The 27,944-nt window shown below is 41.2% G+C and overlaps 1 protein-coding gene across 1 annotated transcript; it reads right to left on the reverse strand.

Moving 5' to 3' along the window:
- jmy (junction mediating and regulatory protein, p53 cofactor) lies at positions 1-27,934 on the reverse strand. The gene is made up of 10 exons (XM_085464285.1): positions 26,537-27,934; positions 13,676-13,849; positions 5,483-5,633; positions 4,781-4,950; positions 4,091-4,256; positions 3,552-3,742; positions 3,348-3,434; positions 2,951-3,037; positions 1,902-2,415; positions 1-1,638 (listed from the first exon to the last, which is right to left on the reverse strand). The coding sequence occupies exons 1-10, from the start codon at positions 27,404-27,406 to the stop codon at positions 1,328-1,330; spliced, it is 2,721 nt and encodes a 906-aa protein (XP_085320411.1). The 5' UTR covers positions 27,407-27,934; the 3' UTR covers positions 1-1,327.
- Between the last annotated feature and the right edge of the window lie 10 nt (positions 27,935-27,944).

Consider the following 27,944-nt stretch of genomic DNA (forward strand, 5'->3'; position numbering starts at 1 on the left):
TGTACAACGTTTGTGTACATATATGAACCACCGTGACCCTAATACGCCTTTTAAGTTCAGGCATTTTTGAGTTGAATTTGTCATTTTATTGAACCTATTTGAGTCTTGTCTTTGTCCTGAATATGAGCAGCCTCACGCAGCATGCAGGAGTGAAACAGAGTCATGAGCACATTTACAGTTACAGTAAATTCGACAGACAGATGGTTTGGGGTTGGCCTTACTCTGGTCCTGCCTGAGACCATTATCCCAAGAACAGCTGTCCCAAACTCCAAGATCCCACGCAGACTTCATCGAGTTCTAACAGAAGAGTTCGTCTTTGTCTCAAAACATATAGATTCTCCTTCAGCTGTTTTAGAGTGAAAACCTACACTTGCTGGATTACTTGCTTCCTCGTCCGCTCTGCATGTTTTTGACCCACTCGTTTACACTGCCCTCAGGAGACTGCAATGGTTGAACTGGTGGTTAGATTTGCACATTATGAGCATTATCAGCACATTCTTGCATTAGTATCATCACATCGAGTAAATCTGGCCCCAGGTCTGTTATTCTCACACATATTTAGAGCTGAAAAGCAGCAAATCTACAAGTTTGCGTTTGTCTTTGATGACCGGCCGAGTTGTCTCATCCTGTGTGAGGTGCAGGTAAACAGGGATTTTACACATTTGTAAGTTAACTGGATTATTTTCTAACAGCCCTCAGAGTATTTGGGGGCACTTTGTACTGCAATCAGGTGCTTTCACAGTTCTAAAGCCCTAAAACAGATGCTGGACGTTCAAATTGATTCCGATAAACTGCGTGGGTGATTACACAAAACCTCATCTCAAAGTCAAAGTTTGGCGATTTTGTAAATATGAATGTTAATACCACTCTCGTATGCACTCAGTCCAACTATTCCTTTAAAAAGATGTACAGTACAAATGCTTGTTGTGTAGTAAAATGTAAACGCTCAGACTGAAGGTTTACCATCACTGTGAGCAAAATTCGTGTCCTCAAACAAACCCGTCACAGCAAGCTACAGTACGACTCGGACGTGATGAGAGGTCAGAGGTTGTATCCTCGCCCAGAGAGCCACAGCAATGACATAAAAAAAAAAAAAGATTAGTGGTCCATCTTTACAAACAGCGTACATGAGTAAGAAAAAAATCCTCTAATATATATTAAAAAAAGAAAAATCGAGGGTTTTTGTTCAAATTGCACCAAGAAATCTCCAGGTGACTTAACCCTGGCTTGCCTGCTTAACTTGGTTTCACTTTGTTTAAACTCTTTGTGTTAAAAAAAACAAAACAAAAAGGTGGGGGGGTTTAAAAGATTCCTTCGATGAACCGCATTAGTTTTCCCAGTCAGTGCAGGGAAGACCTTCATCCTCTGACTCTGACTCAGGAGAGGCCTCCTTGATTCTCCTCAGAGCCTCGTGAATGCTGCGGGTCAGAGCGTCGGCCGAGTGGGGGAAGCTTTTGGGATGACGCTGCTGCTCCGGTCTGGTCCGTACCTTCCTAAGCCGGACGCCCTGTCGGATTTGAGCCAGGATATTGTTGCTGTCGTCATCCGGATCTGGGCCCAAGACCCGCAGCTCAGCCTTCCTCAGGTGGAAACTGCCCCGCTTGAGTGATGCCAGCACCTCATCCATGGGAGAGCTCGCTGAGAACACAGGGCAGAGACAATTAGCCTCACAGTGTTTAGAGGCTTGGTTCGCCGTTTAGCACACAGCCAAACAACCTACTGCTGACACACAATTTAGCTCCAACCTCTGTTTAAATACACCATTTCCTGTGACTGATAAAATGCTTAAATTACCTCATTTAAAAGTAGGTACCGAATGAGTGTTATGTGCCTTACATTAAACATTTGTAGTATTAACCAACCATGAAGGTCTCTACTGCAATGAAAAGTTCCCTGCCCACCTCTCCTCCACTGCGACGAGTCCAGAGAAGCCGTCTTCCGCAGCTTTTTCCTCGCCGTTAACAGCTGGCTGCTGTCAAAGAATCGAGGGGAAAATGGAGCCAGCGGGAGCGAGGTGGAGTCAGACTCGCCTTTCTGGTGTTGAAGTGTGACGGCTGTGAGGTTCTTCTGCTGGTCGTCCTCTGAGGTGGGAAGTGGTGGAGGAGGCGGTGGAGGAGGCGGTGGAGGCGGGGGAGGGGGACCCAGTGAAAAGTTTGACGGCGTGGCTGAGAGTGGGGGCAGCGATAGGAAGGGAGGCGAGGGATCGAGGCCTTGGAGGTCGACCGCAGGTAAAGAGACGCTGTCGCAGCCGTACGCGTCCGGCGGGAGAGGAGCAGAGAGTTCTGGGAGATCTGAGATGCAGTCGGTCTGAACGCCGGCAGCCTGGGTGCTGGGCTGCTGCCCAGCACGCCTCCGACTGTGAGTCTGACTCAGGCGCAGGCGGCCTGACTTTAGAGTCACCTGGCCTGGATACCTCTGTGTGGGGAAGCAGCAAGAAAGAAAGTAAAGCTGAAGGACTGAGTGCAGTTTACGCAACATTACACACATGATTTTGCTTTAACCTCCTAGGACCTGGCGTACACATATGTGGACATCACAATTTGGGTTATTTAGACCAAAATACTACATTTTGCTCTACAAGTGCCTGATATCCACTTATGAGGACATTATACTGCCACTGTTTTATTGAAATTTTAAACAAATATCCTCATATGTGGCTCTCACTTTTCTTAGAAACAAAAATCAGGTTCTTTGTTTTTACATCCATCGGGTCCCAATCAGCCCAAATATCAAAGAGAAATTAAAAATGCATGCTGTGGAAGAGTTCGGGTCTTAGGAGGTTAATGTATCAAGACTATGTAGATGTCACTACAAGAACATAAAACACTGTGGACAAACACAAAATCATCTTTTAACTAAAAAAACGAAAAGTTACTAATCATTGGTGTTTGAGGAGGATTCAGTGAAGGTTCCTCCTCAGATGACGTGTGTGTTTATGTTAAGTCCTCACCTGCTTGAGGCTGCGAAGCCTGTCAAGTGTCCTCTGCCTCTCCTGACTCACTCTGGCGTTTCGCTTAGCTTCATCATCTTCATCTCCCTTTTCACAGAAACAGCAAATGAGATGAATGTGTTGTAGCAGGGTGAGGAACAATTGCTGCTTTCACTGCTTTGGTATCGATATTTGAAATTTGTCTCGCAGCAAGCTCTAAATCAAAAAAGTTCGATCATTGCCACAGAATATTTGCCATGTCTGTGAGCATCAAAGTGGACTCCCTGTTTTCTTTCTGGTGCTATAAAAATAAAACTGCATTGAATTAACTGGTAATATCATCTCTTCATTTACTGACAGAGTAGAACAGTGAATATATAAATCCTATCCCTTGCAGCCACAGATAGAAGTTTCTTACCTGCTGCAGCTCCTGCAGGGATTTGCTGTCAGTATGGCTACCTTGGCGCTGTTGTATCTTCTGCTTGTGATTGATGATACAGATTTCCTATTTGAGGAAGAACAGAACACAAACATAATGTTATTATAGACAGACCTGTCAAACTGATCCTTAACCCACAGGAGATAAAGCACACAACCGTATCTTTATCCATCGGTAATTCACCTTCTTATTTTTGAGGTAGACTTTCTTGGCAGTGATGCGGCCCCTGCGGGCCTCGAGCTGCCGGGTCCTCTGCTGCAGGGTGCAGAGTTCTTCTTCTCTGAGGGGTGACGGTGGGGTCGTGGGGTCTTCTACACCCTTCATGGCATCAGGACTCTCAAAGGTATCGTAGTACACCACCTCATCCTGTCGCTCTGGCAGAAAATCAGAAGACATTGAAGATTCAAATGCTGCTTGTGCAGCTTATACAGCTCGTAACAATGGCTCGAGGATTTGATCTCTGACTGACTATGAGTAGAAGAAAAAGTGGTACTGGTGATAAAGTCAAAGCAGGACAGCTGTGGTGCCACGGGATAAGCAAAGGACTTAACTGGAGGATGAGGTTGGAAACCAATGAGAAGCCAAAACATTTTGTTTTATACTTGAAAACCACATTTTTCAGCACATGTAAGCATCAGTCATGAGTCTGACACACTGAGCTATAACAGAAAAAGAGAAAGAAAAATAACAACCTGAACCAAACCATCTAAAGAGATGCTCACCTGTCATCTGCCTGCGCAGACTCTGCAGCTGGGCAGTGAGCAGCAGCTCCTCGCAGCGCAGCACCTCGGCCTGAATGTCATACAGCTGCAGCTGTAACTCATAGTACAGCGCCTCCAGCTGGTCCAGGCGAAGCATGGCATCCTCCCCACCCTGTAGACTCTGCATCTACAACAACAACCACAGAGGTTCAAAGGCCAAAGGGCACCGTCCACAGGATTTTCCAAAAGCTCTACCTGAGTGACTGTGCATTTATATTTCACATTAACAGATCCGGTGGAAGCTGAGCCAGTGTTTGTGTCTTCTCTAAGTGCTATGCTACAACACACTGACCAGGTACATTTTTAGTTTTAGTGTATTTTCAAATGCACAGCAAACATTTGACCTGACAGTCATTCCCAGTGAGTCATTTCCACTCCTGCAGACCAGGAAGTTGTTCCCTCCATTACAGGATGCCACAGCCATGAGCTCATTTTTCCAACACGGCTATTATCTCGAGTTCTTCTCTTCTGTTAACTTCACTATATCCATGTCCTCTTATTGTGGCTTCTTAAAAACAAACCTGACTGGACTGAGCACCACCTTTTCAGAACACACCCAGATACACTTCAGAATTTTGACACCGATCTTGGTCCACATGTGTGATTTGTTTTTGGGGGGTTTTTCAGCAGCATCAGCATGTTATGTTTTACCTCCTCCTTCAAGCCATGTTTCCTCTGTTCCAGGCAGATCTCTTTGGCCCTCATGAGCTGCAGAGTTTCTTTGGAAACGGCAAACTGCAGCCGCTCCATGCGTTCAACCGCCGCTGTCCACGCTGACTTCCCAAACTTTCTCTGGTCAGCTCGCATCCTCTCGTATAGAGCTATAACGCATACAGTAAAGAAGTAAGTGAAAAGGGCTAGAGCTGCAGAGATTAGTCAGCTAGTTATCTGGCAAATGATTAGACATTTAAACAGCAGTTTAATGACCATAATTGTGGTTAATAGTTTTGAATCATTTGGAGCAAAAAGAACATGTGAGAAAATGGTTTGGCCTAAACGCTATAGTTTATTTCTGGAGCGTTAAATGCCTAAAATGGACAAACCAGCAGTGCTTTGACTTGAAATCCGAAGTAAATAAAGCCCATTTGAGGAAAAACACATTTTTATTCCAATTCATAGCAGAGAAGGTTTGAGGATTAAAATGTGTCACGAGTCAGGGTGGAGTGTATGTTAATGACTTTGGTATGCCAGAGGTTGGAGATGAGAACAGAGCCAGAATGTTTTATTCTCACATGATCTCTAAGCGCTCTCTTATGAAGTAAACATACTTTTATAAAGGTTCAAAGGTCACCACAAAAACAACGCCACACATTGTTTTCTGAAGAGAGAAACTCGCCTCCTGTGTGTGTTTACCTTTCTGAGACCGAGTTGTGGTTTCAAAGAACTTGACAGTCAGGTCTTGAATGGAAAGCACTGCGGCGTGAGCCTTCTTCTGCCACTCCTCGTCCTCTTTTCTCAGGCTCTCCACACGACGAGGGCCGAGTCGCTCAGTCTCCAGAGAAATCTGGCAGGAGTTAAGGCAGCTTGTTAGAACAGCTTAAATGTACAGTACTTAGATCAGGTATCATCAGTGAGGTAACAAGAGTTTGTATAGGAAGATTTTGCAACACATGTTGGTATTTATGTCTTGGTCTTACTGTTCTTTAATAATGTTTTTTTTAGTCTATCTTTGTTTACATTTTGGCAAACAGGCTCCAATTAAATGATGCCAAACTAGCAGCTGTCGGTTCCTGTTTATGTATGTTTATGTATACTGGATTACTTTGAAACTGTAGAAAACTAAAAATATGTGTAAAGCACATTTCAGAGTTAGATGGAGATTCCCAAGCAGTTTTATGACCATCGTAGACTGTATATAAAAGATGGACGCAGCTTCCTGGTCTGAAACTTAAAGCAGACGAGGAAGCTCCTATTAGGCCACAGTTTTTTTTCCTGATGAGTTTATGGACTTGATAATTGAATTTCAAGCAAGAAGCAACATTCTTGTGCCAAAAACTTCAGCTCTAACCGCGATTTGAGCCAATCCCTCTAGACTCACACGTCACAAAACCCAACTTCAGAGCATCAGAGCATTAGAAGGCATGTTCTCACACACACACACACACACACACACACACACACACACACACACACACACACACACACACACGTTTGTGTATATATAAATATAAAAGAGATCAATTTTTCAATCCCAGCTGGGCTAACTTGGCCCAAAGAGAAATCCATTGCCTTAACTGCCTCTTTGAGCTCCCTTTTGTTTGAAGAACACTGGCATGCACCTGTTCTGATCATTGTATGCCCCGCCTTCCTTTCTCCAAATGCCACTTCACCTCTGCCAGTTTGAAAACCACCACCAAAGACCATCTATAGCATTCTGAAATACCAGGAAGTCACAGCAGATGGTGATAACAAAAAGGAAATGGCTTAGGCGCGTCTGTGCACGCTTATACAGTGACACTGACCCAGTATACTTGTGAACAATAAATAAAACGATACATGCACAGAGATCCTTTTTTTTTTCCTCCTGCCATGTGAAAAAAAGAGTAAGAAAAAGAAAAGCGGTGTCACGTGGAGTTGTGTTCTGGGTGTTGAGGGAGAAATACAAGCCCCTCTAAGAGAGGGCAGGGAACAAAATGTACACACAATATAAGCTAAACTCCTTGCGAGGGCCTCCTGTGCATGCAGTCGTATTTCAATATCTTGATGCAAAACAGATGTGCGTAGGTGCTCAAAAATAAACAAGACTATAATAATCCCAATCAAAGCCCAAAGGCTTTGATTTATGTTAACCAGCATACTCTGTGCTTTTATTCTTGTACAAGTGAGGCACAAGAACAGGGAGTGGTTCGGGGGTGAAACCGGGAGCAAGCGGGGGAGGAGAGTCTACATCAAAAGAAAAGAAAAAGTCTGGCAGGAACAAATCTTAGAAAGTATATTATTTATTCACCTAAAAATTACAACAACATGAGGAAACAAGAGCAAGGTTGCCTTTTAGCAGGTCGATCCCACCTGGTGATGATGGACAGACATTCACCAGCCTCCTTTCCTTTACCTCTTTGCATGCCATCACTGACTTTGTCCCTGCTGACCTCGGCAGCAAATCAAACTGAAGAAAACATCTCTGCATAAAGTTGGCTCTTGATCATCAGTCTGTTAGACTGGTTTTATGCAAAGCTGAAACGCATCCAGACAACTGACAAAATGCATCACCTGCTCTACAAGTAAAGCAGGCCAAAGCCCGTTGAAATGTAACACAAACACTAGCATTTGGGGAATTTCCTGAAATGTGCATTGTTTGAATATACTTTGTGTCTGATCAAAGTCTCAGTAAGTTATGGAAATAAAAGAAGTGCGGTGCAAACAAGTGATGATTCACACCTGTAAAGTTGCTCGGAAAAGGTGACACATTCCTATGACTAATATACATTTGGACTGTGAGCCAAACGTAGTAAAGGAGTTTTACATTTTAGTTACATGTCAGCTTTGAAATGCTTTCTGCATGTTTGGCTGTCTGAAAAACAGGCCAAGTAGCCACACAAATAAAATTAGCATCCTTTTTCCCCCAGCCTGCTCCCTTCTAGCATGCCATCACTCACTTCCTGCATACAGTTTAAAAATGCAAAAAACAATGGTGGTGGGGGTTGGGGGGGAGTTACATCTGTTAACACCTCTGGTCATGGTGTCATACAGTGATATGTCAGCCCTACTTAAAACAGAGGTGTGACGCCATTTCCCACGCTAAAGTGCTGGGATTACAGGACGGATGCTGTCATGGTCGCCCTTATCTCATTTGATTAAAATAGCATGACTGTGGTAGATACGAGGCAGTCTTCATCAAACAATTATTTATAATTATTTGAAAAACCTGCAGTTCCTTCAAAGAACCAATTTTAAACCGTATCGTGAGGCATTTTGTTACTAGCATCCTGTCGCAAAAACACAGGAGTGTGTGTATTAAAAAAAAAAAAAAAAAAAAAAAAAAGACAACACAGTTAACCAGGGATAAAATATAATTTTTTGGACCAGGAAGGTGATTCTCAATCAGATATTAGCTGAAAACTTGACATGTGCAGCATGTCTTTCACATCTACAGGAAATGAACAGTATCTGAAAGTCACGTCCTGCAAAGAACTGACACAGGCCTGGGACGTGCATCTGGCCTAACAGTTGATCAAGCAACTGTTTCCCGAAGCCTTATCAGAGATACTCTCAGTGGGAGGGTGGCCGCCAGGAATCAATCTTAAGGATGGGAAACAGGCCAAACTGCACAAGAACTGGATTGAAAATCAGTGCCAACATGTTTTATGAATTACTGGATCAAAATTTTACATCTTTAGTCATCAGTATGTATTGAGGAGGTAAAAACAGAAGTACAACAGTGAGTGTCTACAGTCATCTGTAAAACATGGTGGTGTCTTGGTCATGGTTTGGAGCTGCTGAGAAAGAAGTCCTTCAATATATGATTTATTTAATTAACTTTGAACTTAAACATTTAGACCACAAAGAAAAAATGAGGACTTCTATAACTAGTAAAAAAAACAATTAGATTAATTGCCTAATCAGCTAATTTATGTGCATAGAAATGTTTTCTCTTAGCCCCTTTCCACTATTACCTACTCGGCTTGGCTCGGCTCAGTGTATAGGGTTTTCCATTAGATGGTATCAACAGACAGGCTTCCACACATTGGCGAGTCACTGACTTCACTCCATGAGTCATGAGAGCGACTACGTCACAAAACCCGCCATTTTTGAAAATGGCTACACAAAAAAAAAAAAAAAAACCAACAACACCGCGGTCCCCAAGTTTGACGAAAAGCTGTACACCGAGCAGCAGGTATACCATCGCGTCGACGTCCTCCATTGTAGGGTTGTGTGTGTCGCATGCAAATGGCATCACAGGACTTTCAAGAGCATTGGTGTAATGACCCCAGGCACATTAGGTGACATTCATATGTAATGAAAGCCACCAAAACCGAGCCAAGTCGAGTCCCTTCGAGTCGAGTTGAGTAGGTACTAGTGGAAAATGGCTTTTTGAGTCACAGGAAATTAAAACAAAGCTGCCTCGGTGACACACTGAAGTAATGACAAAAGAAGTCGAGGAAATAAATGTTTTTCAGTGATGCAGGGCGGTGGAGAGGTGGAGCATAGATAAAAGAGCAGAAGAACTTAGCAGAGGTGAATCTAGTGTAGCATGTTGACAACTGTTGCCATGTTAGAATGAATACAATGTGAAACTGTAACTGGAGCTCACCATGGCACAAAACCATCTCTGCCATGCCACAGTGAAACCACATTTTTAATTCATGGCTGCCCTCTGACCTCCTGAGCAACAGGACACCCACGCTGGACTGCTCCGACATGCTACGGACAATGCACCGTTCACCAAAATGCCTGATGAGAGAACATTCATTCAATTTTCCATCAGCTTTTCGCTGTTTCTGGTAAGCTCAGATGTCTCCAGTTGAGAGCGTGAAACCCTTTAGCTGAAAATTCACAGCTGAGCAGTAACAATGGTCAAATTAATGATTAAACACATATATTCATACATCTCAGCTCCTAGTTTGTCAGCAATATTCACTGTTTTCTGACATTTTACAGGCTAAACCATTTTAAAGTTAATTTAGGAAAAATAATGATCTCCAAGAAGATTAACCTAACTTTTAAGTACCAAAAAATATATCATGCGAGTATTAAATAATTTTTTTCCAATTCTCTCTAATGTGTAATACCTCTACCTGACAAGATTACACCTTACTTAGATTACTTTCAGACAGTCATTTCCGCTTATGTGATTCCATCTGATTATGTTAGCTTCGTATATGAATGGCAGTCTGGTCACTTTTCAGTAAAGGTCAAACATGCATCACTTTAAACTTTCAATACATCCTGAGTCTGAATGCACGTAGTCACATTAACAGCATGCACAGAGCTCTCCTCTATCTTCAGTTGATTAGCTCACAAGGGGACAATTTTTTTTTTTAGAGAAATCATCATCATGTCAGGGGCAAAAAAGAAAGGAAAATAAACTGTTAGACTGTTTATTAAATATCCGGCTACTTCAACATTTGCAAACATATAAACAGAGTGAAAAAGATGGTTTGCTTGCTTTTAGTTGCCACATCCACTCACAGGCCTCTATTCTAACTATCACAGATTTAAGACGTTATCAAATAAAGCTTTACAATTTCAATAAGGAGAACAGAGTCTGGCTAATGAAACTCTTTCTGTTCTTTGGAATCTCATGTACAGAACATTATATACTGCAAGTACTATGCATAGTTACATTACTGTTGCAGGAACGCTTACATGAAGCCATAAAAGTGACATGTCTGAATAACAGGACGTCACCATTTAACAGACTGATGAAACCAGCATTGTTGTTTATTTAAAAGGGCTCCGCTGTAACATTGCAGCATGTAGGTCCTTGAAGCACTTTGGTCTTTTCACAATAACCTCATACATGCCATGTGTATTACTGCATTCACACTTGCAGATGAGGTCAGAACAGGTTATAATACTAGCACCCGTCTGCCTTTTTCCTCCTCATCTTTACGACAACAAGCAGGATGCAAACTGCATGTAAGTGACAATCTCCTATGTGCTGATTCCCTCTTACACCTCTTCCCCTTTCTTCACAAAGGAGAGAATCTCCACAAACCCCTGACTCATCAGTTTGAAAAAAGCCCGCTCCCTTTAGTCTGTGTCAAGGTATCATTTGCATACAGCTTTGTTTTCAGCCGTTGGATCGCCCTGAAGGGAGCAGGTGGTACAGCTGGAAAAACTTGGGCACATGAAGCACATGGAGAAAATAAAAAAGGTTTGAGGTAAAAGTTGAAATAGTTGCATTCATTAGACACTACATTAAAGTTCAGGTTTAACATCATACCACACACAGACTACCAAACAAATGCTGAAGGATTTGTTTTCAGCAATGTAGCAGATCTATAAAACCTGAGGAATTAAAAGAAAGTAACAGAAAGTCCGACTCTCAGACTCTCGCTGATTGTAAAACACCTGAAAAATCTTGGGGTAAAAAAAAAAAAAAAAAAAGGAAGAAGAAGAACAAGAACAAGAAGAAGAACAAGAAGAACAAGAAGAGAGAAATGTAATCTTAGGAAAACATTTTGATGTTTACCTGTTTTTATTTATCTATTTTATTCACAATCACAAATTCTCTATTTCATATTTCAACAGTTAAAGCAATATTATAAACATTACTATGTAGTATATAAAAATGCTGTCATGGGCTAAGCTTGCCACATGCTGGACTACATTTCCCATAATGCAATTCATAAGCTCTTTAATTCAACAAAATGCCATGCTTTTACAGCCCCACCTACCCACCCACAGCACAACAGTTTGTATTGCAGCATTGTAGTAATCTACACAAAAATGTACAAAATGTCAGTGAAGGCTTCACACTTTGCACAGTTCATCAGAAACACATTGCTTATTTCTACTGATTTTTTTTTCCACAGCATAAACAAGACTGCTAATCTTAAAACATAAGACTGCCAACACAGCTTAAAGGATTAGTTAATCTGCATTAATGGGTTACACAACTTATAAGCAAAAAATATTCACTGGTCATGGCCGGTTGTGTCAAATGTAAAATATTCACAATTTTTACTATTTTCTACCTTTTTTTCCTTGGTGCTTTGCACTCTCTTGCTCAAAAGCAAGATACAAAAAATATAAATAACTAATTGGCTATAGCAAAATACCAGAAGCTTTGAAAGATAAAATACTTCTCTTAAATTTGAAAAAAGAAATCTGTAGATTTACTGATTCAGAAATATTTTTCTTATTGTCAATAAATAAAAAAGACCAACAATCAATGACGTGTTAGCCCTCCTCTAAAAACAGGTTGCGAAAAGAAAGATTTTTAGTAACACTAACTTTACACTTTATTTACAGGAAACTATTTTAGGTTATAGATAAATCCATAAAGCCTTTGGTAGCTGGACATTTATAACAACAAACTACAGTTTATATTTGACTCAGTTCCACTAAGTGCAACACTGATGTGTTTTTAATATATCTGACAACAGTGGAGCTTTGCGTACAGCGAGTAGAAAAATGTACTAACACTTAAAATTTAGATTTCTTTTTTCCTTTTTTCCTAACTATTGCAAATATTTAGACTTCTCCTTAAAAAAAAGTGCAAAGGGGAAAACAGTGAAATATCTCACTTAACATCAGCATCTGCCCAAGAACCATCATAACACACACACAGAAATCCCACCCAAGACACACACACACACACACACACACACACACACACACACACACACACACACACACACACACACAGGCACTTGTGTTGTTAGTGACAAGATGCCGAATAAGCATGCTGTGAAAGGCATGTTGACAATGTAAAATACTCACAGCCCAACTGTGGGTGAAAGACTGAGACAGTCTATGAAAGAGAACAAAAGACAGGTAGAGAGATAGTAATAGGGACTGTATGGGACATTATTTCTATTGTCCATTAAATTAATGTCCATGAAACGAAATGTGCTTATCAGTGTAGACTGACTCTGTTTAGAAATTAATGGCAATTATTTACAAACATTCACCAATCTGTCTGACAGTGTTTGCAATCAGTCTGAGCTAGACCACAACTATTTGGATACAGGATGACTCCCAAGAGACAACCCAGGCAGTCGCCTTGTGATCAAAAGTCAGGGATGCTGCATGACCAGTCTGTGGGCAATCAGGTGATCACCCTGACCACTTGCAATTTGTGGCTGAATGTAAAGAAATTCAATCACAGCAACCTGACCTAGTTGCAAGACAGTTGTTGTCCTATTTTTACTCTAGCTAACTTCTAGTCTGATTGTCTTGGTTGAAAATATGAACTATCATATTAGTGAGAAATCAGCTGACTTATCCAATTTTCTATTGAATTTCAATGTTATGTATATCACTTCTTATCCGCTGAGCTTTTGGACAAGTGTACGAGAAGCAGCTAGAACTCTGACCTACTGACTGAGCAGGCATGTGCCTCCTCCTCTCCATGAAGTCTGTGAGACAGTAGGGATTAGTCTGTGGATTTACTTCCCTTTCCAAGCCTAATGAAGAAAAGCAACAAAGACAGAGCAGAGAAAGAGAGTGGGAAACAGAAGGCTGTGCTGAGGCTGCAGAATTACTGAGTGGTTTAGTGACTGCTGCAATAATACTTATGCTGGTTAAGCTGCTCTGCGCTGGGGGAAAGCCTCTCTGCTGATCCTCTGACCTCCACAGCCCCCAGTAGCAAATGCATAGCGCAGAGCGGCTACTACCCAACCATCAATACCACTGCACCCAGCCTAAACACCTAACACTGCTGGTCAATGCACTTGGCTTAGAAGTGTAGGCTCATCATGCAGCGGTTCAGGGATCGTTTTCCAGCACTAATCAAACCATAGCAACAGCACTTTAACTGCTAACATGCACCACTGTAGAGCACGCCGACCAGTTAGTCGGCAATAGCTAGTGCTAAACCTACTTAAATCAAGCCCCTCAAACAGATGGTATTTGTATCAGTGTGCCTGTGTGTATTACCTTAATCTGCTGTCGGCGCAACATTGCCAGTTCCCTCATGTCCCTGAAGGGCTGAAGCAGGTAGTGATAGAGCTGAGTTGTGGCTTCCAGCAGCTCTCCATACGCTTCGTCCTCCTCCGGGTACACCTGCAGCAGCTCCACCATGCTGTCCATCGCTTTGTGTTTATCCAGCACCTGGAGGTAAAATGTGCATTGAACAGTATAGTCAGACAAACAGTCCACACAGTGAAAAATACTGCACTGGAGTAAAAGGTTGCTGATGCGAGAAATCTCTTTAATAAATTCCACAATAATAACCCAAAAGACTAAACATTTCAGGCTTTACAAAGCCCTAGTGGTTGCCAGTAAAGACCAAAATCTAGACTAAAAGTGCCACAAACAATAGTTTTATAGTTTTTACAGGCTTGTTAACCACTAATTACTGTACTCTGTAGCTTTTAGCTGGGTGTAAATACAGGGAGTGCAGGATTATTAGGCAAATGAGTATTTTGTCCACATCATCCTCTTCATGCATGTTGTCCTACTCCAAGCTGTATAGGCTCGAAAGCCTACTACCAATTAAGCATATTAGGTGATGTGCATCTCTGTAATGAGAAGGGGTGTGGTCTAATGACATCAACACCCTATATCAGGTGTGCATAATTATTAGGCAACTTCCTTTCCTTTGGCAAAATGGGTCAAAAGAAGGACTTTACAGGCTCAGAAAAGTCAAAAATAGTGAGATATCTTGCAGAGGGATGCAGCAGTCTCAAAATTGCAAAGCTTCTGAAGCGTGATCATCGAACAATCAAGCGTTTCATTCAAAATAGTCAACAGTGTCACAAGAAGCGTGTGGAAAAACCAAGGCGCAAAATAACTGCCCATGAACTGAGAAAAGTCAAGCGTGCAGCTGCCAAGATAACACTTGCCACCAGTTTGGCCATATTTCAGAGCTGCAGCATCACTGGAGTGCCCAAAAGCACAAGGTGTGCAATACTCAGAGACATGGCCAAGGTAAGAAAGGCTGAAAGACGACCACCACTGAACAAGACACACAAGCTGAAACGTCAAGACTGGGCCAAGAAATATCTCAAGACTGGTTTTTCTAAGGTTTTATGGACTGATGAAATGAGAGTGAATCTTGATGGGCCAGATGGATGGGCCCGTGGCTGGATTGGTAAAGGGCAGAGAGCTCCAGTCCGACTCAGATGCCAGCAAGGTGGAGGTGGAGTACTGGTTTGGGCTGGTATCATCAAAGATGAGCTTGTGGGGCCTTTTCGGGTTGAGGATGGAGTCAAGCTCAACTCCCAGTCCTACTGCCAGTTTCTGGAAGACACCTTCTTCAAGCAGTGGTACAGGAAGAAGTCTGCATCCTTCAAGAAAAACATGATTTTCATGCAGGACAATGCTCCATCACACGCGTCCAAGTACTCCACAGCGTGGCTGGCAAGAAAGGGTATAAAAGAAGAAAAACTAATGACATGGCCTCCTTGTTCACCTGATCTGAACCCCATTGAGAACCTGTGGTCCATCATCAAATGTGAGATTTACAAGGAGGGAAAACAGTACACCTCTCTGAACAGTGTCTGGGAGGCTGTGGTTGCTGCTGCACGCAATGTTGATGGTGAACAGATCAAAACACTGACAGAATCCATGGATGGCAGGCTTTTGAGTGTCCTTGCAAAGAAAGGTGGCTATATTGGTCGCTGATTTGTTTTTGTTTTGTTTTTGAATGTCAGAAATGTATATTTGTGAATGTGGAGATGTTATATTGGTGTCACTGGTAAAAATAAATAATTGAAATGGGTATATATTTGTTTTTTGTTAAGTTGCCTAATAATTATGCACAGTAATAGTCACCTGCACACACAGATATCCCCCTAAAATAGCTAAAACTAAAAACAAACTAAAAACTACTTCCAAAAACATTCAGCTTTGATATTAATGAGTTTTTTGGGTTCATTGAGAACATGGTTGTTGTTCAATAATAATATTATTCCTCAAAAATACAACTTGCCTAATAATTCTGCACTCCCTGTATAGTTAAATCAATAGTTAGTCAATCAGCAACAGATTTAATGATTAAATAGTGACTTAAATCTTTTTTTTTCTTTTTTTTTTTTAAGTAAAATTCTCTAAGTTGACTGGTTTCAGTTAAGGTGAATATTTGCTGGTTTCCTGATAGTAAAGTGAGTCTTTGGGGCCTTTAGCTCTATTACAGATCACCCAAAATACCTGAGAAAGTATCGGGCAGATATATTAGTAATGACACTGTTAGTCGTCCCTAATTTTCAGCAAGCATCACTCAAACCTGAGTGCATGGTGTATTTGTATTTGTTAAAGCTCTTAAGCTGTTTATCAGGTGCATGTTAGTGGGTGAAAAGAGCACCAGGACAGTGTATGAAAAATATCACCAGTGGGTTTTTTTTTTTTTTAATGACTGGATATGTGACCTATAAAATCAGCATGTGTATTAAATGGAGCAGGAGAAACCTGGTTATTCACATATCTATTTACATAGTAGATTTCTGATATTCTGTGTGCACCCATGTGTTGACTTCTCACCATCACAACCACTATCTTATTCACCCACAGAGACAGATCGGAACCAAGGATAAGAAGTTAATTATCCACTGTGTCCTGGTCCCGATTAGTACTACAAGTAACACAGGCACGTTTCTGAAAAGCAGAATGTGTACGTGTCTGCATGTTAGTCTGCTCAATAAAATACACAAAGATACCATGATTTCATATAACTAACATACTTGGAAAATATACCAACACACCTATTTGTCAGTCTACTTGTCCTGCAACTGGTGCATTGAGGACATTGGAAAGTTGTGTGAGCTCAGAAATATGTGCATGTTAGAAAAATTTGAACATTATCATTAAAAGCTTTAAATTGATTGTAATTTAATGCCAATGACATGCATCTTTTCATAATTAGGCATGTCATTTTGACTCTTTATAGATATTTTGGTCTAAGTAGTTTGAGTACTGAATTATTACTCAACTACAGTCCTGTGACAAAGTCTCAAATGACCCTAATTTCTGTATATTTTGCTAGGAGAATGGGAAATTGTTGCAAACATACATGGAAATACACTACAGAAGCAAATCGGAAAATCAAGATTGTATGACCATCTTTATTCAACATAGACTGAACTCGCTTATGCAAGCCTTCAGGTAATGTCTTCAAGAAATAGTTCTCTAGGCTTCTTGAAGGACATCCAAATCTCTTCTTTGGACCTTGACTGCCTTTTGTTGTGTTCAGAGCTGTGCAGCCAGTCAGACACTTTCCAGATAGTACTGCATGGTTTGATCAAAATATGGCACTTTACAATACTGATAAAAACCTGCTGCCACTGATTTTCAGTTCTTATGCAATTTCGCTTATCTCAGCCTTTCCTTCTAATTTACCTTAAGAAGGGCTTCTTGACAGTCACAACTGAGACCATTTCTGATATTCCGTTTCTGATATTCCGTTCACCAAGTTTCCAGCTAATAGCTCTTTGGGAATCATTGTTTTCTATATTCTATACCTATACTGGGAACAAATTCTGTGTTTTTGTGATAGTGTACTTGTAACAACAGTTTAAAATTGGCTCTTTGCTAGGTTATCTGTCATTTGTAGATAGGCTTTTTTGTCTGAAGGACAAGGATAAATGTAAAGTGGCTTAATAAACCAACACAAAAGAAAAACACTTCTCTGAAGTGGTCAAGTGCAAGGGCTGGACTGGAAAGAAGTGACAAAGCAGACAATGTCCAAGGAAAAACTTTGAAAGACCTTCAAAAAACTGGTAAAACTTTGTTCCAAAATACTTAACCTTCCTCTTGCATTAGGGTCGGCAGTGGCCCGTTTTTAGGTTTTAAATGCATAAAAGTGGATATTAAATTTGTTTATTTCAACAAGACATTAGACTTTGTCAGGAATCTCCATTTAAACAAAACAAAACAAAAAACTGAATTTAACTAAATTATAAAAAGTTCTGGTGAAAATGATGACCTTTGTGTGTTGGGGTTGGTTTCGACACAGTTATAATATAAGACTATAAAACTAAAAAGTTTTATGATTTCGGTTTTAGTGCTAAAACTGAAATCATAAACACACTCTGAGCTCTCCCACACTATCAGAGAGAGAGAGAGTACACATCTCCAGTTTGTAGCATACAAAAATAAGAAGATTTACAATAAGCCAAACTCTTGATCGTATCTTTGCTAAAGATGAGAGGACACAAAAAGCATAGCAATATAATTGACCATCTTTCTGAGGACAATAGATTATCAACCAGAGGACAAAGATACATCTGATGATGTCGTCACATGTGCTAGAGCTGCTCTCACTTCTGCTGAAACATACAAATCCAGAAGTGTTGACATATCTCCATCCATCCATCCATCTTCATCCGCTTTATCGGGGGCCGGGTCGCAGGGGCAGCAGCCTAAGCAGAGAAGCCCAGAACTTCCTCTCCCCAGCCACCTCCTCCAGCTTATCCGGGGGAACACCAAGGCGTTCCCAGGCCAGCCGAGAGATATAATCTCTCCAGCGTGTCCTGGGTCTGCCCCGGGGCCTCCTCCCGGTGGGACATGCCCGGAACACCAACCCCAGGAGGCATCCTTGTCAGATGCCCAAACCACCTCAGCTGGCTCCTTTCGATGTGGAGCAGCAGCGGCTCTACTCTGAGCCCCTCCCGGATGGCCAAACTTCTAACCCTATCTCTAAGGGAGAGGCCAGCCACCCTTCGGAGGAAGCTCATTTCCGCCTCTTGTATCCGCGAGTTCGTTCTTTCGGTCACTACCCACAGCTCGTGGCCATAGGTGAGGGTAGGGACGTAGATCGACCGGTAAATTGAGAGCTTTGCTTTTACACTCAGCTCCCTCTTCACCACGATGGACCGGTGTAGCGTCCGCATCACTGCAGCCGCCGCACCAATCCGTCTGTCGATCTCCGGCTCCCTTCTCCCATCACTCGCGAACAAGACCCCGAGATACTTGAACTCCTCCACTTGGGGCAGGAACTTGTCCTGACCTGGAGTGGGCACTCCACCCTTTTCCGGCTGAGAACCATGGCCTCAGATTTGGAGGTGCTGATCCTCATTCCCGCTGCTTCACACTCGGCTGTGAACCGTTCCAGTGCGAGCTGGAGGCCATCACCCGATGAAGCCAACAGAACCACATCATCCGCGAAAAGCAGTTGTTGTTGACAAAAGCAGTTGTTGACATATCTTTTTAGTCCAATAACTCCTGGCTTACATGGTAGGGTAATTGCTACACATGTCATCAAAGTGACGCCTGGGATTACCTGGTTTGCTGTGACAAGAATAAGTGACATCAAGACACGTTTTGATCCGTTTATGCCATTGCCATTTTTTGAAGGAAAAAAAAGTCCATGGCAACATTTGGAATGGCATTGATGAGAATACCTGGATGCCTATAATGGTGTTCTTCTTGCTGGTGTGTACAGATCCAGCAATGAGAACACTGATAGTCTTAGGGACACATCAACAGGCAGAACTATTTTCCAGACTACAATGTCACTTCAGACCTTCGGAATAATATCAAGAGTCCTCAGACTTTACAACACCGATACTAGAGCAACATCTGACAAGCTTGTTCCCATTAGGAACGGATGCAGGTCTTTCCACTGACTGATGTTCAACCCTGAGGTGACAGTAGATGAACATTTTGCCCCTTCCCATGACAAATGCACCTTCTGGCAATACATGCCCAGTAAGTCAGGTAATATGACATTTTGTGATGTGATGCAAAAACTAGCTATGCATAGAACTGTGGAAGATGCGGAAAAGGAAAACCAGTGAGTGGCATCCCTGAGAAAATTCAGGGAAAACATCTAATCTTTGATACGATAACTGGACTGCAGGGGTCACAATGTGACAAATTCTTTACCATCTATGATACTGGACAAGAACTATCTGCCACAGATAAAAACAATACAGGTATAAAAGCTACTTTTGGCTGCTCCTTTATTCACCAGGGGTTGCCATAGTAGGTAGCTCCCATGTTTGATTTGGCAGATGTTTATACCAAATGCCCTTTCTGACACAACCCCCAAGAGGTTTGTGTTTCCCTTTGAAACAAAAAAAAAAGGTATAGGTATGATTACAACTAAGAGAGCCATTGAAAAGAAAAAAGAAATCCCTCTATAACATGTAATGTCAGTCATAAATTACACTACTTCATCACTGTAGTCACTAAAATAGTGTTCTCAGTTAAGGTTTATTGATTCTGGAGCTGCACAATTACACTGCAAGTTAGAAGAAAACAAAAAGAAACAAAAAAAAAAAAAAAAAAAAAAAAAAACAAAAAACATTGTTGGTTTTAATTTGTTGACTTAAAATTTAAACACATCCTAAGAAGCTTTTGCACAGCTGACATTCAGACTTCAAAACACATGGCGGGGGATCCTATTACTATGCGTGCTGGTTCACCGTCAGGGCATACTGGGACACTCGGTGGAACTGGGTCATTATTAACATTAGTAACTCCACCCTTGTTTCCCTTCTGTCCGGCATATGTGATGTGAAAAAGGTCTATACTGTGGCTTATTCCATGACAACGTTAACCTTTGATTTTTTTTTTTTTTACTAGAAACTATTGCCAAGTTAATTCTGTTATGTGTAGAAAAGGGCTAATGTTGCGACACTGGAGTCACTTGCTGCACCAAATTTGGGTCTAATTCTGATTCATGATTACAGTCAGGTCCAAACAAAAGCCCTTTCAAAGCGCAAAGAAAAAAAATCCTAGTAATCATGTGTAAGTGCAGGCACACTAGTCTGCGTGGTCAGGAATGATGCCATAAAATACATTGTTTAAGTGTAGTACAAGATAAATTGGCCTCTACTGTTGCTGATTCATACCATATGTCCAAGCATCCACAGACACTTCATTGTTCCAGAGAAAATAACCATTAAAACAACTATTGTTCACAGGAAATACAATTCACCTCCCAGCTCTCAGAAGCCAGCAGCTTCAGTTCACACAGCATAATACTTCTCCTTCACGTCTGCCTCAGATAATATTGAAATGTACCACCACACCAATCGTCATCCAAAGTAGTGAATAAAGTGATCTCGCTCTGCAGAAACAGATAGATATGAATAGAGACTCCTATATTAACTGTGGGCTGAGTTTCCACAGCCCTCCACAGTGGGTACTGGGGTAGACACTACACGATTCAGCTCCAACACTGCTCCTACTGTTTACTTTAGCTCTGCGTAGCCCTGGAAACCAGTGCCCAGCCGTACACCCCCTGCAGCCACTGCTAGCCAGGAAAGCCCCTGAGCTAAATGAGCCGACTCTAATTCAGACTGGAGAATTTTAGAATAAATCGCTAAAGCTGGACTTGCACATTTTTCTTTTACAATTCCCATTTTTATAATGCAACAATTTCACTTCCTGCAGTGATGTCATTTTAATGGTCTGATATATTTGTTGGGAACAGTATAAGGCAAAGAGCTGCTGCTCTTGCCCTCCAAAGCCAACTGTATTACTTGTCTTAATTAGTTTTTGGGCAATTACCAATTAATCAATAAGTTAATGAACAGAAAAATACATGGGCTGCTGTTTTAATAACTGATTTTTCATCATTCATCATCACATTACAATCCTAGAATTAGGATTACAATACATTACAATCCTAGTATTGTAATGCTTATTTTTACCACAAGTGACATTATATTGATGATGAACTGAATGTTGTCAGGTGTGGGGTGTATAGGTGTGTTAAGCTTTTCTTTTTCTTTTTTTTTCTTTTTTAAACTGGGACCAGTAAAACAGTATACTGTGCAAGCTTTTTGGCCTGCTGCTGGCCTGTTTGGTGACTGACAGAAAAAAAGAAAAAGCAGGTGAACTGACAGATCTTAAGATTACTTGAGCTAACAGCTGCAACCCCGTTGCTTTCTAGTAGACATGCCTGTAGCATGCAGGGGTAAGTCTAAAGCTTATTTTATTGTACGGCACATGTGTCCTTAATTGTCTATAGTGAGCCTACCAAGAGGTGTTGTCAACCTACACAATCATGCTCCTGTGCAGTCCTCCAAAAACCCAACAGCATGTAGCTCAGGTGTCCTTACTGAGAGATATCTATTTCACTTCAGCTCTTTGTGTGTTATAACTTTACTCGTCTCCACAGCTGACTGAAGGGTCAAAAACATCAAAAGCTGAAGCAGCCCACAGACTGATTGTACCACATATTTTGGGGACTGCTTCCATCTGGCAACAGCCACTCTCTGCAGGTAGATGGGCTGTTCGTAGCTTCCTACAGCCTGCCAACACACCACCAATGGAAAGCCATGTTCACCCCATAAAAAAGGGGAACAACATTTACCCTACTGCACTTACTTTTAAGTTACTGTTACCATGTTTTTTGCAGATACAGTTTTATAATATGAAATATAAATCTACTAATAAATTATGCTACATTCTTGTAGATTATGCTACCAGTATAACGTAATTACACATTTATAATGTAATTAAATGGGACTTTTTTGTGGGGGAAATAAATGGACTGGTATTCATATAACTACTACTCAAGTTGACCACTCAAAGCACTTTCTACTACAAGTCTCACTCACCCTATCACACACATTGATACAACGCTATTATCTATGCCGCTAAGTGCTTTGTCTAACACACGCACGCCACAATAAAAGCATGAACTACTGCTCCTGTGGGGAAAATAAATTATACTGAAAACTGCACAAATGAACTGGACTATTTGTTTGAACATCAGTCTGATATTGCCTAGTGTGATGTTGAGCATTTAGAATCCCCACGCACCGCATCCAAAAGCTCATCATTTAAGAACAATCCTATTAACTTTAATTTAAACTGTACTCAACTGCTGCGATCATAGTTTTTTGTTTTTTGACAAATTTAAAAGCTAACAATTATTATTTCACATTGTAAGACAAAATTACTGTAACCCCTGCTTGGTCCATTTTATTGTGTACCCAGACATCAAACACACAGCTGAAGGCACCATCCAGGATTTCAGGCATTGCTCTCTTTTAAGTGCCTCTTACTCTGACTAGTTTACATATCATTTGCTTATGCCTTATTAGTGTTCTGCTCTTACTCTTGTTATTCTATATCAGCCTGACAATAAGAGTATATTGTGTGTATGTTTGCTTGTCTGCTATGGATAAATATGCATGTTTTAAAGCAGTTTGCAAATGAATAAACATAAAACCTATGTTAAGCCTTGCTGTTAAACAGAAGGCCTTCCAATGTGAAATGAGTACATAATAATTACAGGGACATTCCTGGTAATATGCACTAGAGTATAGCTGCAGTATACCAGCTCTGTCATCAGGACTTACTCTTGCTGCTGCTACATCTGCTCAGTCTTGCTGAAGCAGTTTCCCTTCTGCCTTTTAATTGAGATGTGAGGCAGGAAGAGAACGCCCTGACTGAGCAGAGACTGGATTTTAAAGCTCATTTGAAACTGAATGCTGTTCAGGAGTCGTCAATCAACAGACCTCAGGCCTAAATCTTTCAGGCAACTTGATTGGTTCTGGCTTTCTCAGCACAAAAGTTTCATGTAGTGATAGATGAAAATAGTAATGCCACCTGTAATCAACAGAGGTAATGTCAACTGGTTAAACACAACGTTTAAGATGCATTTTTAATATCAATAATTTGCATATTGTAACTATTATTTTACTTATTTTTGAGGAGTTGCTCTGACAAAAAATTGTCAGAAAAGTACAGCTTCAGCTCTATGTGTTCCCATTTTTAGCTCCAACAAGACAATACCAGCAGGCAAAACAGCAATTGTTGTGAACGTATCAGTTTATGTACAACTAAAAAGATGTGAGTGACACAAAATATAAAATACCCCTATACATAAGTGTGAATGAAGTAAACTGCTCCGTTCAGTAACTGTACAGCAGACTAACAACACAGCTGTGCCTGAGGCAAACATGCAGACACACCATAACAAAAACTGTGGGCGTACACAAAACATGCAGAAGCCATGTTAACCTTCAACATACAAAGGTCAAGAGGTCGCCCAGCAAAGAAGAGAAACTTGATTATTGTACACATTTAGGCCTGAATTTCAAACCACCCAGAGGAGTAGTTTAACTGTCAAAAAAAATTACAATGGTTGTACAGATTTAAACGTCACAGAGAGAACGATTACAAAAGATGCTGCTTTTTCATATATATCACAACAATAATATATGTGATACATATATTTGCATTTATTCAAATGACAAGCATGTTGATTGCTGGATTCCTTCTTGACTGTTTTCTCAGACTACCAATCGCTACATAGACATTGGCAACTTGGGCATACAGGACTACACACATGAAACAAGCAACTAATCCCTTTTTCATTACTCTTTATTGTTTTGCTATATTTATTTGTACAAATGAAAAACTTTACATCAGTACTTTTGTCTTTGCCTCACAATATATTATAATCTAAACCTGACTTATAAAACTCTACTATTTTCACTGTTATAATTAGAGTATCATCTATAAACAACAGTCTAATTTCGATTGCACAATCTACTGATATTTTTGCTTTAATGGAAGAAATTGTCATATTTTTGTCATTTTGGTGACTACATATGGCTACATGGTTTATTTTGTCAAATATAACAGTTTACAATTCAGGAAATACTAAATTTTTAAGTATCTGAGAGGCCAGAGAAAATTTAAAGGTTTCATCTAGTCATGTTCAAATTGATCAAAACATACTGGAAGTGGGTCAATACACCTTTTTCCAAAAATAAACAAGTAAAACCTTTGAAATTATTTGATATATGGAGCTATAATTTCACAGCCTTATATATGTGCAAATTTTAAACCATAACATTTCCAGGCAAATCAGAGGTGCTTGAGCAGAAAATGTTCTGATCTGAGATAGAATGACTCTTATATGATACCTGTGGCTTAGATTTTATAGTAAACACTATAGCGTGATTTTTTTTTACGTATGCTTTCACTTTAATCTCTCTGCGCTACAATTGTAGTTAACCTCCCATCACCTTTTGTCCCCTTCACATCCTTGTCAATTCAATTCAATTCAATTTTATTTATATAGCGCCAAATCACAACAAAAGTCGCCTCAAGGCGCTTCATAGATACAGAGAAAAACCCAACAATCATATGACCCCCTATGAGCAAGCACTTTGGCGACAGTGGGAAGGAAAAACTCCCTTTTAACAGGAAGAAACCTCCGGCAGAACATTGTCATCGCAGAACAAGAAAAAAAATGTTAAATTTTAACTATTAACTTGCAATATGTCAGGTCCCCTGGCAATAAGCTGGATTTCGTATGGCATCAGACCACAGATAAGGAAAAACTGGGAAAGTGTCAAAGTACAATTATTAAGAGCAGTGATTTTCAGTCTGAAGCTTTTCCAGACAAACCAAACAATCAGGACAGGCTATTCAGTGTTTATGCCAAATCAGAAAAAATGACATAAACTGGCATTTTAAAGGGCTCTACGTAATGCAGTCAAGTCATTTATTTACTATACAGGTAAAAAACCTAAAAATATTGTTTTATGTGATGAAAATTATCATTCTTGGCAAGGATTAAAAAGTAAAATTTTCTCTGTTTCTGTTGCTTGGATAGAGCAACGTAATTAGTGGAGTACGGAAGCACATTACTATAAGATTACCATATCTTTATGGTAAAAAACTGTAAATTTTACTTGAGGTAAAATGACATGCCCTCCTTTTCTCCCAATATCATCATGCAATTAAACCAACTACAGCCCTGAAAGTGTTGGAACCAGGTCAGCATACTTAAAGTCAAAGTTCATCATGACTGAACCTGGAAACTTGGGAACAAGTACAATCCAATAAAACAGAGTAAATATTACATCTGTTGTTGACACTATAGTGTTCCAACGTGAGGCTGCAGCTTATGATTTGAGCTAGATTCTATTTTATTGTTATGTATTAGTAACTGAGTTCTTCCACATGAGTGTGTTGGATAAAATAACAAATAACACTAATTACACATCAAAGGAAGAGTAATCTTTGCTGCTACTAAGAGCTGCCCCATCTTTCACTTAGTTCCATTATCGATTAATCTAACAACTGTTTCCCCGACTAGATTTTAAACACCTGATGAGAGCTGTATGTAATGACTGCTGCTCTTTTTATAAAAACAAGTTCAAACAAAACTCATTCCTGTTTCCTCTGAAGATGTGCCCTGTCACATATGAATCACTAAAGTAATTAAGTATTCCTTGCTCCTTGATAACCAGCTGTTTACTGGTTTGGTGCATCAGTCAGTTAAAACACTCTGGAGGTTAACATTTTTTTCCTGAGGCTACAATTATGATCATAACTTACACCTTTAGAGTATCTGGCACTTCACCTTGCTTTGCCACTCACATCAGGCTACAGACATGAAATATAGCAACATATAAATATAAATATACACCTTCATCTGTGTAGGATTACACTGAAGCAATCTCGACAGCTGTGGTGACACATCATTCCTGTAACTCCACCTCTTTTTGTTCTCCTGTTTTTCTATGTAACTCCCTTCCAATGGTTCAGCCAACTGGAGTGTAATGTCTGGCCAGACCAGATCATATTACTGGCTTGTGAATGTGCAGCAACAGATGGTAGATCACAGGAGGGGAGGGGGACAAAGGAAGAGGAGGGAAGAGAACCAGCAGCCTTAAAATTATAAATGGACTTAAAATTAAACCAAAATTGCCCCGTTTATCAAAAAACAAAAAAAAAACAAAACTACCTTTCCATGTAATGTCAGGCTGCCATTAAGAGTGTACTTATCAGATCTCACATCATCAAGTACTAAAAAGCTTGATTCCCTGCTTTTATTTAAAAGCAACTCAGACTTCATGACAACTGAATAAGTTACTTCACCTCTTGCATGCGTCTTTTGGCCCTCTCCAGAGCATCTTCATAGCCTTTCTGCCTCAGCTCACTCAGACTCTCGTAGTACTCCTCGGTGTCGTCGCTCTCTGAGAAAAGCACCTGTGAGAGGATCTTCCAGCCGCAGGTGTCCAGGGCATGACCCAGGTACACCTGCAACTGATAGCACAGGGCGTCCGTCTCCCGCTGTGACATCCCGGGCGGACCGAAAAGGACAGTCCACACGCCAGACTGCTCCTCCGGGAAAGAGGGCAAACAAGGCTCTAGGTCCGAGTTGACGGCGCATAGTTGGAGGTGGGCTGCTCTCAGTTCCTGGAAGGAGAACAGTCCAGCCCAGCTGAAGTCTTCGCGGTTACTGGCCTCGATGTCGCCTGGGTCTGCATCATCCGGAGACAGCGTGACATCCACTGGCTCCAGGATCTCCATATCCGTTATCTTGGGTGTCACAACGTCCCATGTCCCTAAAGTGTGACTTACGCACTCATATGACTTTGAACTACCGGCTTTTAAAGTCTTCCTGTCTGCGTTAGCATTTGTTGTGGGTTTCCCTTTGGGGACAGAGTGCGGTCTAACTTTACCCACTTGGCAGACTCCATCTTTCTTCGCCGTGACGGGACTTTTTGTGTGTTTTTCAGCCACGCAGGCACCGGTGGGAGGAAGCCCAGCGATTGGGCCACAGTCGACGTCCAGTAAAGTGCTCCGTCTCTGCACGGTTCTGTTGTGGCAGGTTATGGCGAACTTTCCCTCGACGTCGTTCCAGGCCACAATGAAAACAAATTTATGTCTCTCTTTTTCGTCGAAGACTTTGGGCCGGACGGACACCCATCCGGACTCTAAGTTATCCTCCATGATGAATGACATCTCATCCAGCCAGTAAAAAAAGACACTTAGATATGCGTTAGCCAGAGGAAAAAAATCTTCCCTGATGTCGAGGCTAAATGCTACTCGTAGCCACCGACAGCAGACCCCACGTTTAAAAAAAACACAAAGTAAGATTTGGCAGAGCTACAGCGAACAAACCGACGAGCTAGATTAAGAGATGACACAAAGGCTTTCTTGCTTTGTTAACCCGCTGTCTGTTGCGTGTAAGCGGCCGAAAGCGCAGCCAACGTCGTTGTCCCTCCTCCAAATGGTCGGATTTGGGATTCCGACATGAAGAAGTTCAAGCAGCCAAACGCACTCGGACACCGCGGTCTAATCGAAGGAGAGAAGTCGGCTTCATATTGCGGCAGCTAATGTCCGTTGCCATGACACCTGGGCGCTCACCTGCCCGATGCTCGCGCTGTCTTGAATGTGCAGCTCTTTGTCCGCTCTCAGACAATGCCGTCGCGCGACGCACATCGGCTCTCGATGTCACGTGTGAGCTTCTGTTTACAAGCAGAAGGTGCGTGCGTGTTTG

This window comes from Copadichromis virginalis, linkage group LG7 (assembly GCF_057382275.1).
Source record: "Copadichromis virginalis isolate Kocher_CV1m ecotype Utaka linkage group LG7, C_Virginalis_male_GT1.1, whole genome shotgun sequence".
Lineage (NCBI taxonomy): Eukaryota > Metazoa > Chordata > Actinopteri > Cichliformes > Cichlidae > Copadichromis > Copadichromis virginalis.